We start from the raw sequence: 14,934 nt of genomic DNA, 5'->3' as shown, positions 1-14,934 counted from the left end.
AAAATAATCCGACAGGCTGGTTGTCAATGGATCAACTTAAAGCGGTGTTCCCATTTAAAAAAAAATAAAATAAAAGTCAGCAGCTACAAATACTGCAGCCTCTGACTTTTAATAATTGGACACTTACCTGTCCCAGGGTCCAGCGTTGCGGGGGATCGAAGCCCCGCTTGTCTCCCCCTCCGTTTGCCGACGCCGGCATTGTAAATGTGGGCGCGCGGCTGTGGCTTCACAGCCAGGCACCCACTGCGCGAGCGGCCCTGCGTGTCGCTACTGGCCGTGCAATCATCTGGGGCCTGTCACGTATCCCAGATGATTGACAAGAGTGAGTGGGCAGAGCTGGGCCCTTCCTGCGCCGAGGGTAAGTGACATCAAGAGCCCAGGCACTGAAGAAGGCAGACTACGAGGGACCACCTAGCACCAGGCATTTAGAGGTAAGTAAAAAAACTTTTATTTTTTTTTATTTTTTAGGCACATTCATGATTTTATTTTTTATTTTTATTTATTTTTTGCTTTTTGGGCTGGAACACCACTTAAGTACAGCCATCCCTGCCCATAGATGGATTGAATGACGGCGCTCCTTGCTGAACCGGCTGAGATTTGATCCATCTATGGCCAGTGTAAAGCATTAGAACCCTTGTCCGTTTTTTATTGCTATCTGAACCTCCATTAGAGAGATTTTCCTTTGCTTCCTGTCCCGGTGACAACCATTTCATTAGGTAGGAACCTCGAATAGCTACACAGGCAGAAATATTAATTGCTTTTTTATTCCCATAGAGTATATGAAGACTAGGACCCCCCTCAGCCTAATTGTTGTCCTTCCTGGAAATTTGTCCTTGCTTCCTGTCTGGTGAAACGGTTGTCACCTGGACATGAAAGTGAAGGGAAATCTCTTCAACGGAGCAGCGAAGCCCTTCCCCACTCTATCCAAAAACTAAAGGCAGAAGTCTGGGCAGGGCGGCAATACACTTTTTAATATTACATGTTTTGCTGTAAATGTAATCTTTAGCTTTATATCAGTATTGGTGAAGAAGTCCACTCTTGGGTCTCAGTTTTTCCTGCATTCCTGTGGTAGGATGTTTAACTTCTGTCACTGCTTTCTGCTGCAGTACTTTTATATCGTAGTAAACAGGCTTACAATTTAACTTCTGTAGCGGGTCTGCTGGAGGAATACCCAGTGATGGAAAATACAGCCTTCTCTTTGTGAAGGGGGGGGGGGGGGGCATAGTGACAGCTGAAATGACATGCCTATAGTAGATATCCCCACTGTGTCTTGTCAGAGGCTAACACTCAACACCCCTGTCCTTTCATTCTCTTTGCAGTACAATCCTAGAAGAGGAGAAGATTCAGCAAGAGGAGCGGATGAGAATGGAGTCCAGGAGGCAGGTGACTGTGTCCTGGGATTCCGCGGGCTCAGACGAGGCACCGCCCAAGGTCAGTAGATGAATTGTCCTCAAATTTTAAAAATGTATTGGTTTTTGTGCATTATTGCATTTTAAAATGCCACTGCAGGAGTGTATCTTCCCTCAGCAGGTTGTAGGGGGGTGGGAAGGAAAATAATGGGTTTATTTTGCTTGGGTTCCATACAGATCTGGAATTTAGCAGAAGGATGACTAGAGCCCCCCTGCCAATGGCCACAGCAGGTGTACAGACCTAGGAACTTGGCACAGGGATGGTGGGGACCCCTCATAATGGGCACAGCAGGTGTACTGGCCCGGGAACTGAGTAAGAGGATGACTAGAGCCCCTTATAATGGCCACAGCATGGTACTAACCCCTCATAATGGGCACGGCAAGTGTAAGGGCCTGGGAACTGAGCAGGATGATGATTAGAGCCCCATATAATGGCCCCAGCAGGTGTATAGGGATGGTGGGGACCTCTCATAATGGACACAGCAGGTGTACAGACTCTGGAACTCCGCACAGGGATGGTGGGGACCCCTCATAATGAACACAGCAGGTGTACTGGCTCGGGAACTGAGCAAGAAGATGACTTGAGCCCCTTATAATGGCCACAGCATGGTAAGAACCCCTCATAATGGGCACAGCAGGTGTACGGGCCTGGGAACTGAGGAGGATGATTAGAGCCCCTTATAATGGCCCCAGCAGGTGTATAGGGATGGTGGGGACCTCTCATAATGGACACAGCAGGTGTACAGACCCTGGAACTCCGCGCAGGGATGGTAGGAACCCCTCATAATGGACACAGCAGGTGTACTGGCCCAGGGACTGAGCAAGAGGATGACTAGAGCCCCTTATAATGGCCACAGCATGGTAGGAACCCCTCATAATGGGCACAGCAGGTGTACTGGTACGGGAACTGAGCAAGAGGATGACTAGAGCCCCCTATAATGGTCCCAGTGGGTGTACAGGCCTGGGAACTCAGCAAAGGGATGGTGGGGACCCCTCATAATGATAGTGTTTTATTCCTGCGCTACCACTGGTGATCTATCAAATGTCAGGGGCTGCTGCTACTACCGGAATGGATCACACCGTATCCACTTAATATGAAACTAAAGATATGTTGGTATTGCGCTGCCCCTATATTAAATAACCCTCTGAGGATGATAAGTATAATGCCTAATTACATAAATCAATAGTGTAATATAAAAATATATATATATAAATGTCTACTGAATAATATCAAAAAGTGCAAAGTGCTACATTAAATAAAATAAACACACCACAGAGGTGATAGAATCCAAATAAATGAAAATCAAGTGAACAAAGGTAAGTAACTAACTAAAAACAGTCTCTTAAATTACTATTTTGATAAAATGCAGAGAAAATGCAAAAAAAAAAAAAAAAAAAAAGTAAACGCACTACAGAGTCAATTGAAAAGCTCCACGGAAACACAACTGCTTCAATTGAGTGCAAAGCCAAAAACAGTGAATTGATCATAAAGTGCCAAGTGCGTCTTATAAATGTGCAAATAGTAAACACTCTCCAGAGGTGATATAAGTGAACCACCCTGATAATAAACAAATGATATACAAGAAAATAAGAAAGAGTATACCTAGACCAAAAAGAGGGTACCCTCTCCTGATCACATGGGAATAAACTTTAGAATAAACAAAAAATATATATAGTAGTAAACGCACTACAGAGCCGGCTGTAACATACGTTATATCAGAATGAATCCGGCCTCTATAGATTACATATTGAAATCCATCAAAAAGAAAAATATATAAATATTCAAGTCCATAAATAAACAGCGGTCTCCTTTAAGTGCAAGTGCTTTGTGCAAACTTGTGCAAATTCAACTGAGGTGTGGATCTCCCAGTGCTTAATCCCGCTGTGATCACACTTTAGTGGGCAGTGGCCCCTTACCTATAGCAAGGAGGGATTCACATAGAGGTATATAGATTTCTTTATATGTCTTCTCTCCTGGTAAATTTGGTCGCCTTCTCCTTTAAATTTTATTCTTATTGCTCCAGAGGACCCAATAGATTAATAGAGAGGGAATACCATAGTGTAGTATTTCACAAATAGCATTTATTAAACATTTTCATACACAGGGTACTCACACATTAATAGATAGAAAAAAGCCTTTTTCTAGTAATCAGCAGAAAGTGCATCCACAGTCAGCTTCCTTCCCGTCCCTACGCGTGACATCACATCACGTGACTTCATCAGGGGATGCAGGTGTATAGACCCAGGAACTCCACACAGGGATGGTAGGAACCCCTCATAATGGCCACAGCAGGTGTACGGGCCTGGGAACTGAGCTAGAGGATGACTAGAGCCCCTTATAATGGCCTTATAATGGCCCCAGCGGGTGTACAGGCCTGGGATGGTGGGGACCCTTCATAATGGGCAAAGGATGTGTACAGACCTGAGAGCTTAGCACAGGGATGGTGGGAATCCTTCCTTCGTAATGGGCATAGAAAGTATACAGACATTAGAACTGAGCAGGAGGATGACTGGAGAACCTTTTTAATGGGTGTACAGGCCCAGTAACTCAGCACAAGGATGTTGGGAACCCATCATAATGGCCACAGCAGGTGTACAGACGTGGGATCTCAGTGCAGGAATGGTGGGAACCCCTCATAATAGGCAGAGGTGGTGTACAGGGAGGGTGAGAACCCTTCATAATGGGCATAGCAGGTGTGCATATCTGGGAACTCAGCAATGGAGCCCCCAAGAGACAAGATACTGCCAACTGCTTTTGTTCTCTGGCTCTCCTATTAAACGTTTATAGTATCTAAACCTTTAGGGCCGGTTCACACAGCGGGCGATGCGAGGCGACACGACTCGCCTCGCCTCGCTCCCGCAAGTCGCCCCCGTTCTGTACAATGGAACCGTTCTGAGAGGAGCGACTCGAGTCGCTCCGACTCAGAAAAAAGGTTCCTGTACTACTTTCGGGCGACCTCGGGGCGACTTGCATTGACTTCTATACAGAAGTAATTTGCAAGTCGCCGCCGAGGCCGCTGCAGGTCGCGGCTAGGCAAGTCGGAGTCGCCTCGCCTCGCCTGCAGTGTGAACCGGCCCTTACTTTTATTACAGGACGAGGGACCCATGACAGACACATAAAAGTGGCAACTATGCCTGTCTTTTCTGCCCCTCCTCCTCCTCCTCCATTCTTAGAAGCTGTACTATAGCTTCTATGAATAAATGGCGATCTGTGAATGGAGGAGGCGGAATACCAATGTGAAGATCTTGCTTAGTTATATGTGGGGGAGGGGGGGGGCAACATACATTTTTGCAACATTGTTGGCATCAAGGGCAAGCATTTTGACAGGTCCTGGTACTCCGTATACTGGTATGAGGATGGTTCGCTGTCTGTCCCCTCCCCCACCCCCGTCACTCTTGAATTATCTTTCCATCTATGGCTAGACTGGCCAGATGACAATTATCTGCTGATCTATGACTGGCCAAATGTCATGGAAAAACAGAGCTAATAAATAATGTTCTGATTGGTTGCATCAGAAAAGGGGACTCGTTATATGAATCATTTCTGGTATTATTTATAAGTTACAATAACCTGCCTGCCGGTGGATTCCTCTGGTGAATTCTTCGCTCTTCATGTAGGTTGTGTTTATTCATAGTTTCTAGACTTCTATCAGTTTGAGAATTTCCTCTCAGGAAGTTGCTGTCCTGATGTTTGACATAGTTTGGTGTTTTTTTGAGGCCTGTCCCTGCAGAGGACTCTATTCCACGTTACATGTGTAGGAAATGGTGTTGGTGATAACATTTTATGACACTTTTTTTTTTTTTTTTTTTACCGTCAGTAGGAGAAAATTGTGTTGAACGTTGTTCCATAGCTAATGTTGTCTTTAGATCACTGCTTGTAAACATTATGTGATGTCTTATTAATAATTATTATTATGCTTTATGCTACACACCAGATGCAGTCCAGTGTGTTTTCTGCATCACAAAACGCATGGGGACAGTGTTTAACATGGATTTCCATTGCTCTAGTCCAGGTGTCTCCAAACTTTCTAAGCAAAGGGCCAGTTTACTGTCCTTCAGACTTGGGGGGGGGGGGGGGGGGGGCTGCAGACTGGCCAGTGAGAGTAGAAAATGTCTCATTGTTGGCTTTAATTGGAGTAATAGTGCCCCAATTGTTGATATCAATGAGAAGAATAGCGGGAATTGATAGTGTCAGTAGGGGGAATGGTGTACCATCATTGGTTTCAGTTGGTGGAATAGTGCCCCGTCATTGGTTTCAGTTGGTGGAATAGTTCCCCATCATTGGTTTCAGTTGGTGGAATAGTTCCCCATCATTGGTTTCAGTTGGTGGAATAGTTCCCCATCATTGGTTTCAGTTGGTGGAATAGTTCCCCATCATTGGTTTCAGTTGGTGGAATAGTTCCCCATCATTGGTTTCAGTTGGTGGAATAGTGCCCCATCATTGGTTTCAGTTGGTGGAATAGTGTCCCATCATTGGTTTCAGTTGGTGGAATAGTGTCCCATCATTGGTTTCAGTTGGTGGAATAGTGTCCCATCATTGGTTTCAGTTGGTGGAATAGTGTCCCATCATTGGTTTCAGTTGGTGGAATAGTTCCCCATCATTGGTTTCAGTTGGTGGAATAGTGTCCCATCATTGGTTTCAGTTGGTGGGATAGTTCCCCACCGTTGATTTCAGTTGGTGGAATAGTGCCCCATCATTGGTTTCAGTTGGTGGAATAGTGCCCCATCATTGGTTTCAGTTGGTGGAATAGTGCCCCATCATTGGTTTCAGTTGGTGGAATAGTGCCCCATCATTGGTTTCAGTTGGTGGAATAGTTCCCCGTCATTGGTTTCAGTTGGTGGAATGGTGCCCCATCATTGGTTTCAGTTGGTGGAATGGTGCCCCATCATTGGTTTCAGTTGGTGGAGTAGTGCCCCATCATTGGTTTCAGTTGGTGGAGTAGTGCCCCATCATTGGTTTCAGTTGGTGGAGTAGTGCCCCATCATTGGTTTCAGTTGGTGGAGTAGTGCCCCATCATTGGTTTCAGTTGGTGGAATAGCACCCCATCATTGGTTTCAGTTGGTGGAATAGTGCCTCATCATTGGTTTCAGTTGGTGGAATAGTGCCTCATCATTGGTTTCAGTTGGTGGGATAGTGCCTCATCATTGGTTTCAGTTGGTGGGATAGTGCCTCATCATTGGTTTCAGTTGGTGGAATAGTGCCCCGTCATTGGTTTTAGTTGGTGGGATAGTGCCTCATCATTGGTTTCAGTTGGTGGAATAGCACCCCATCATTGGTTTCAGTTGGTGGAATGGTGCCCCATCATTGGTTTCAGTTGGTGGAGTAGTGCCCCATCATTGGTTTCAGTTGGTGGAGTAGTGCCCCATCATTGGTTTCAGTTGGTGGAGTAGTGCCCCATCATTGGTTTCAGTTGGTGGAGTAGTGCCCCATCATTGGTTTCAGTTGGTGGAATAGCACCCCATCATTGGTTTCAGTTGGTGGAATAGTGCCTCATCATTGGTTTCAGTTGGTGGAATAGTGCCTCATCATTGGTTTCAGTTGGTGGGATAGTGCCTCATCATTGGTTTCAGTTGGTGGGATAGTGCCTCATCATTGGTTTCAGTTGGTGGAATAGTGCCCCGTCATTGGTTTTAGTTGGTGGGATAGTGCCTCATCATTGGTTTCAGTTGGTGGAATAGCACCCCATCATTGGTTTCAGTTGGTGGAATAGTGCCCCATCATTGGTTTCAGTTGGTGGGATAGTGCCTCATCATTGGTTTCAGTTGGTGGAATAGCACCCCATCATTGGTTTCAGTTGGTGGAATAGTGCCCCATCATTGGTTTCAGTTGGTGGAATAGTGCCCCAAGGGCCAGATAAAGTCAAGCAAAGGGCCACATCTGGCCCCTGAGCTGCAGTTTGGAGACCACTGCTCTAGCTCGCACCAGTGCAGTGCATTCCAGTGCAGTCAAGAAAAGTAGAACACGTTGTACTTTTTCTGAATGGAACACACCCGGGACACTGCAAAACGCGTCAACAATGCACATGTTCTCAAAAAGTGTAGGTTATCCTATATATTCTTTTTTTTTTCTGCGTGTATTCATATTTGTGTATTTCATCATCTTTAACATTTTCATGTACACTGTACTAAAAGTATTGGGACGCCTGCCTTTACATGCACATGAACTTTAATGGCATCCCAGTCTTAGTCCGTAGGGTTCAATATTGAGTTGGCCCACCCTTTGCAGCTACAACAGCTTCAACTCTTCTGGGAAGGCCGTCCACAAGGTTTAGGAGTGTGTCTATGGGAATGTTTGACCATTCTTCCAGAAGCGCATTTGTGAGGTCAGGCACTGATGTTGGACGCAAAGGTCTGGCTCACAGTTACCACTCTAATTCATCCCAAATGTGTTCTGTCGGGTTGAGGTCAGGACTCTGTGCAGGCCAGTTAAAGCGGAGGTCCATCCTAAAATGGACCTCCGCTCATCGGAATCCCCCCCCCCCCCTCCGGCGCCACAATCGGCACCTTTCAGGGGGGAGGGGGGTGCAGTTACCTGGATAATCCAGGTAACTGCACCCACTTCCGGGCTAGCTCTCTGCGGAAAGGGGCGTACGTTGCGCCCCTTTCCGCAAGCGCCCGCCCCCTTCAGCAAGTGCCCCGCTGCCTGCTGGGAAACACACAGCTCCCAGAGGCAGCGGGGACCGTCCGGATTGCGCCGCGCGGCTCGCGCATGCGCAGTAGGGAACTGGGAAATGAAGCCGAAAGGCTCCATTTCCTGATTCCCATACCCAAGATGGCGGCGGCAGGACCCGACAGACGAGCGAGCGATCGGCTTCGGGTGCCGACATCGCGGGCGCGCTGGACAGGTAAGTGTCACTATTTAAAAGTCAGCAGCTGCAGTATTTCTAGCTGCTGGCTTTTAAAAAAAAAAAAAAAAAACGCGAAGTCCCGGTGGACTCCCGCTTTAAGTTCCTCCATCCCAAACTCCCTCATCCATGTCTTTATGGACCTTGCTTTGTGCACTGGTCCAAATCATTTGGTGGAGGGGGATTATGGTGTGGGGTTGTTTTTCAGGGGTTGGACTTGGCTCCTTGGTTCCAGTGAAGGGAACTCTTAAGGCGTCAGAATACCAAGACATTTTGGACAATTTCATGCTCCTAACTTTGTAAGAACAGTTTGGGGATGGCCCCTTCCTGTTCAAACATGACTGCGCACAACAGATAGCAAGAGACAGTACATGTACAATACAGTCAAGAAAAGAAAGTTAGGAGGGCCTTGTCTGTGAGAGCTTATAATCTAACTGGTCAAACCATGTCTTTAAGGATCTGGCATTGTACATAGGGGCACAGTCATGCTGGAACAGAAAAGGCTCTTTGCCAAAGTGTTACCTGCAAGGTTGGAAGAGCACTATTGTCCAAAATGTCAGTGTATGCTGTAGTATTACCAGTATCTGTCACCGGAAACACCTGAACTCCATCGTTGGGGGTGTCCACACACATGGAGACCAGTCTTTTGGCCCCCAGCCCCATGATTGCTTGAATCTGATTGGTATCTTTGGAGTCCTATAGACACATCTTCTGGGAAAAGCCGATAGAAATACAAAGAATTACCGCTCCAATGTAATGACTTCTCCCAAAGCTGCCTCCACAATCCCACAGGGTGCTGGCTCTGTTTGCAACAGGAACTGAAGTAGAAAAGATGTAGCTGGATAGCCGCACTCCAAATTATTCAACTTTATTTCAAAAAGTGTAAATAAAATCATAGCATCTAGACTTGTATGCAGACTAACTGCACAGCCGCTGACATGTTTCACACCGAACACGGTGCTTAGTCATAGCTGTGCAGTTAGTCTGTATACAAGCCTAGATGCTATGATTTTAATTACATTTTTGAAATAAAGTTGAATAATTTGGAGTGCGGCTATCCAGCTACATCTTTTCTACTTCTGCGGAAGGCCGTTATAAGTGTTTTTGTGGTGATGCAGTTTGCTTTTATATGTAGTGGTGCACCGAAATGAAAATTTCAGTACCAAAAATTCAGGATACACTTAGCTGAAACCAAAATATTGACAGTTTATATTAAAAAAATTGTGTGTGTGTGTATGTGTGTATATATATATATATATATATATGTGTGTGTGTGTATATATGTGTGTGTGTGTGTATATGTATATATATATATGTGTGTGTGTGTGTGTATATATATATATATTTTTTTTTTATGTATTAGATCTGCCATTTTAATTAATATCATAAATTTAAATGAATACTAATTCATTGTTACCCGTTATCAGGCATTTTTTTTTTTTGAGGGGTGTTAAAAAACCTGGTTGCTGCATTTTTGCAGTATATTTGGCAAACCGCACAAAAATCGCACCTCCCCATTGAAATGTCTGGAAAATGCAGCAAGACGCATCTCGTTGCATTTATGATGCATTGTTTGAGTTACGTGACCTATGAAACGCACCATAAGAAAGGCAAAATCGTGTCAAAATCGCTGGCGTTTTCAGCAGCCGTTATCGGCACTTTCTTTTTTGCTTTCGGCACAATGCTGGGAAAAAAAAAACCCTAGTCATTTTTGCCGGCCAAAATTCTGGTGCATCGCTATTTATACGGAACGTCGTCACATATTTGGCTCTAGTCAGTCATTTTATTTGTCATTTATTTTAGTTTTGTAACATTGTTAATCTTGCTGCATTAAAGTTGCTGTGAAAATTGTTGATGGAATGAAGAGGAGTCTGGGAGATGGAGGTGTAATTATTTTTTGGGTTCACTGACCCTCATCTGGGTGACACGTGGATGTTGGTTGTGAAGTGTGTTTTATTGCCCCCGTGGTGTGGCTTCTGATTATATTAGATATATTTATGGCTGTGTGCTGATGGGAGACATGTGTTGTCTCATTCCCATGCTCTCTTGTGTCTGCTGAACCTGAGCTATGAGCTGATATAAAATAATAAAATAAACAAAAATGAATGCAGGAATCTATTTTTTTTCTTTTTTTTTTCTTTCACTTATTATACCGATATAACAGTAACTTTCAATAGGGTATCAGCCTAAAAAAGAGCAGATATAAAGACGTTCATTGCTAGGGTTGTATATACACTTTCAGTGTATTTTTCTGTAGGCAGTCTAAAATCCCATAATAACTTACTGTTCATTCTCACCATCATAAGAGTGAGCTCTCAAACACTGAGCTCAGAGCTACTGTGTCAGGGGAGAATTTGAGGGAATGTGAATCGGAGAGTTCGCTACGGTGATAGTGGGGCCAAGCAGTAGCAGCTGGAAGTCTCTTAGCAACATCCTAGCAACAAGGCAGGATGGGAGAATGCAATCTTTGGGAGTTTCTCAGTCCGCCTTCAGGAGGTACATAAATGGCTTCTTACACCTATAGCGAGGGCAGTAGTCAACTTTGGTTAACACTGCACAATTCATTCTTTATCTACAGGCGCCCCTTACCTTCATAGGCAGAACTATGCTTTTGATGATTATGGATGACATGGTAATATAGTACAATGTAGGTCTTGCTTTAATTGACCCAATTTTAGAGAGCAGAATAGAGAATGAATCAAGGTGGTTAAGGGCTGTGGTGGCCTGTAAGGCAGGGCACAGGGGCGCCACCCCCCTATCCATGCATCTGGCCCCTTAATCTACATGCGGGGCACCCGATGCATGGATTTCAATGTTTTTTTTGTTTTGTTTTTTTACTCACATGATTGGAGCCAGAGGCTCTACAGCAGGGATATGCAACTAGCGGACCTCCAGCTGTTGCAAAACTACAAGTCCCATCATTCTATGCCACTGGGTGTCATACTTGTGGCTATCAGAGTCTTGCTATGCCTCATGGAACTTGTACTTCTACAACAGCTGAAGGTCCGCTAATTGCATATCCCTGCTCTACAGGCTTCAAAAAAGGTGGGCTCGGGGGAACCCTAATCCCACCCAGTTGTGTAACAATAGCGAATGAATGTTCGCTATTGTCTTCCTGATTCTCCTCCCGGCCAATCCGGAAGCTGGACCCGTCACAAGATTGGCCGAAAGGAGAAGCGATCTTATTGGCCTGGGAGGAGGAGGGAGGAGATGCACAGCGGAAGCCGCCATGATGCTGAGGAGGAGAAAACGCTGCCCGCGACCAAGATGGGGTAAGTATGGGGCTGGTGACCAACGGGGGTCTGTGGGTGCATTGATTGCTGACCCCCCCCCCCAAAAAAAAAATACCACCCACCGCCATTGGTTAAATGGGAGAAAAAGAAAAGGAGTACAATTGTGAGTTGCAGGGGGAGGCAATTTGGGTGGGGGGTGTTGATTAGATACCTGTAACCCACTGGAGGTGTACAAGCACAAGGTCTTAACAAGTTGCATGACAGGTAGTAAAGGGCAATCTGTTAAATGGGTCACAGTTAAACATTTTTCATTTTTTTTTGTTTTTTTTTAACATTCTTTTCTCTGATTCCTATGATGAAGCTTTGATTGAGGGCAAAATGTGCAGGGGGGGGGTGCAATTTAGCATGTGTGCCCTGGGCTCTAGATTACCTTGGATGCCACATAATCAGGAGCTGGTCCTGTCTGATACCAACCCAGCACAGCTCAGTCTCTATGTTGGGAGTGCACAGCCAAATGGTGTCTTTGACAGCTTCGTCTCCTCATTGTTGGGAGTGCACAGCCAAATGGTGTCTTTCTTTGACAGCTCCGTCTCTGTTGGGAGTGCACAGCCAAATGGTGTCTTTGACAGCTCCGTCTATGTTGGGAGCGCACAGCCAAATGGTGTCTTTGACAGCTCTGTCTATTTTGGGAGCGCACAGCGAGCACACTTTCAGCACAGAAACCTCTCGCACATGTTACCTGGGCAGCAGAAGATTTAGGCCTCATGTACGCTGCTGTTTTGTGAATCGGAAGTTCAGAGGCAGTTGGCTGCTTTTTTTCAGCTGCCCCTGAACTCATCCAATGTTATCTTATGTGTACATGTACACAGGTTCTTTTAATGTTGTTTTGAGGCAGTTGCGTTTGGAGGCTTTTCTTTGAAGGCAAAAAAATGAGTTCAGATGCCGAAGTTTCTGACTTTTTAGACGAAAAACGCAGCCAAACGTGGTGCCAACATTTAGCCGCGTTTCGTTTACAGGCGTTTTTCGTTCTTGGCCATTTTTTTTTTTTCAAACGCTTCTAAGCGCAAACGGCACTAAACGCGGCAAAACAGATGTTTTAAACGTGGGTTTTTATCTGTCAAGTTAAATCGCTCAGGAGAGGGTGTAAAAACGTCCCGTGTACATTAAGCCTAAGAAGTTGGATTTGAGGTGCTGAGAACGCAATTCAATGATTTAGCACTCCTGTCTTGTACCCCGTACCACATGCAATGCAATGGTGGCGTTCAGACCTGTCTGCAGATTGCTGGCCAGACCAGACATCTGTATTTCTACTATACACACGTGTTTTACATGTGTCACGCAGGTTTACAGGCTGCTGCAAGGTATTTTAATTCTTTCCTTGTTGCTGGAATTTTAATAACAAAACTGTGGTTTTTGTGCCAAGTCAAGATTTTTGAAGCAAACTCTCCAGAGGTAACCTTGCCACGAGGATAGAGCAATAACTTCTGTACGCCGTCTGATGAGCGCTGTCAGATGCACCCTTTGTGATCAATAGGTGCTGGCTTTACTGCTGTAAAAAAAATTATGCAGATGTTGACTTGTTGGCAAAAGTCAGTGATGAAAGCTGTCCTCTGTTCCTGTGATGTATCAACGCTGCTGCTCGATTTCACTGCAGAACAACCAGCGTTGTCACCCTGCAGGACAGGGTAATCTTAGATGAATGTGTAGTTCAGTGATTCTCAACCAGGGTTCCTTCAGAGGTTGCTAGGGGTTCCTTCAGCAATGGGCCATTTCTGCCTCTCGGATAAATTCCCACCGACACCATTGAGCTTTTTAGGTATCTATAGGGGGTAATTCTTTCCAATGACCACAAGTGTAAGGCCCATTCTTCCCACTGACCATCACACTAATGTATCATGAGTTGTAGATTTCTAATTTTTGGCAGGGGTTCCCCGAGACTGGAAAACTATTTTAAGGGTTCCTCTGTGTTGAGAAAGGCTGGTGTAGTTGAACTGGCTTGAAGAGAACCAAATTAAATCTGAACCGTAAAAAAACAAAAAAACATTCACTCAGTAAAGCTACCTCACTCTTCCTCCCCTCCCCTCCCCTCCCGCTTCCACAATGAATTGACATTTTTTATTTTGGTCTTTCTGATATTTTTTTGTGCTGCCAGGCAGCACTTCCTTCTTTCTTGTTTAGGTGAGAATGGTATTGCACTCCGGCACTTGCACACCACCGGAGTCCTTGCATGTGCCACAGGGCCTCCAGACCCGCTGATGATTTGCTCACATGCAGAGGGTTTCCCATGCATACGTGTGAAGACCATGCAGCTGTGAGGCCTAGGATCCCGAGTGTCTGGGCACGTGCAGGAAACCTACAAATGCAAAGATGTGCTGCAGGTCTCTGTGGGCTCCCAAAGGCCTCTCTTTGGCGTCTCTGCGCACACACCCCATTTTTCACGATCGTGGCTTTGGGATGAGTGTTTAGACACTGAACTCCAGCCTTATTATTTTTTCACTTCCACCACACTTGTTGCAAACTTGTATCTCCATAATATAACCCTCTGAAGCTGCATTGGCTATCTTGAACCTGCCTTCATTTCCTGTCTGAATGACTTCAGTAAACAGTCTCTTCTCTTCCTTATCTGTATCATTGCCTTTTTGGCTAAGATCAAGTGTAGTATCTGTTCTTATCAGTTACCAAGTGGTGGTGCTGTGCTACTGTCCCTAGCCTATGGCAGTGTGTTGGGGGGCGGCCGTGCAAATCCACTTGGTGTAATGGTAAGCTGGTTGGTTAGTATCAGGGGGGAGCCGAAACCGGACTGCTCGACGAACTGAGAGCTGTTCATAGGTCTCCTCTAGAGAAAGCCAGAATGGTTACCGCCTGATAGGGAAGGAGAGGCACTGGGTTTGGCCTAAGGCTGGGTCCCAAAAGAAGCCCATGGTGGATGTGCCCCTAGAGTGGCAGTCCAGGGGTGCCGTAATTACTCACTGTGAGTGAGTTTACCTTGGCCACTGCACCATCACACTTTTACGCACCTACCTCTTGGGCCAAGCCTTTTGGCCAGAATAAGAAGAATTTTTATTCCTGGCCTTAGGGCCAGCCATTGCACCATAACAATGGCACCATTGCACTTTCTCCACTTCCCTTCTCCCCACTTTGTTTGTGTCTGTCATTTTATTTTTTTGGTTGTTGGTGTACACTTTTTGTTTCACATTTGATTAGTAGGGTGTAGGTCCTTGGGCCTGCCCTAAATGTCTTGGGAAGGGTGTGGACATGGCCTTCTGGTTTGGTTCGCCTTCTCTCATGGGGTCTCCCTTCGGGGGAGCCCCACCTAGTACTTGGGGTAGTCTGTTTCGGCAGACCTCCCAGAGAACGGGGTCCATCTGGCTTTGGCCAGGTAGACCAAGTCCCCGCCTGGAGCCTAACACCCGGGGGGGATTAGGGCAAAGGTCCCTTCTCTTCGGC

The 14,934-nt window shown here is 45.7% G+C and overlaps 1 protein-coding gene across 23 annotated transcripts in view; it reads left to right on the top strand.

Annotated features, from left to right (window-relative positions):
* Positions 1-14,934, top strand: part of PTK2 (protein tyrosine kinase 2) — a 549,666-nt gene that overhangs the window by 461,141 nt on the left and 73,591 nt on the right. For all 23 annotated transcript variants that reach the window (XM_077493396.1, XM_077493389.1, XM_077493392.1 and 20 more), the window contains one exon: positions 1,320-1,431. In XM_077493396.1, the coding sequence (XP_077349522.1) occupies positions 1,320-1,431 (112 nt within the window). The remainder of the gene's footprint in view (positions 1-1,319; positions 1,432-14,934) is intronic.

This window comes from Lithobates pipiens, unplaced genomic scaffold (assembly GCF_037356315.1).
Source record: "Lithobates pipiens isolate NorthernLeopardFrog02 unplaced genomic scaffold, aLitPip1_a1.2 Scaffold_19, whole genome shotgun sequence".
NCBI classification, from domain to species: Eukaryota; Metazoa; Chordata; class Amphibia; order Anura; family Ranidae; genus Lithobates; species Lithobates pipiens.
Note: the sequence above shows the minus strand (reverse complement) of the source record. Positions and strands in the feature narration are given on the sequence as shown.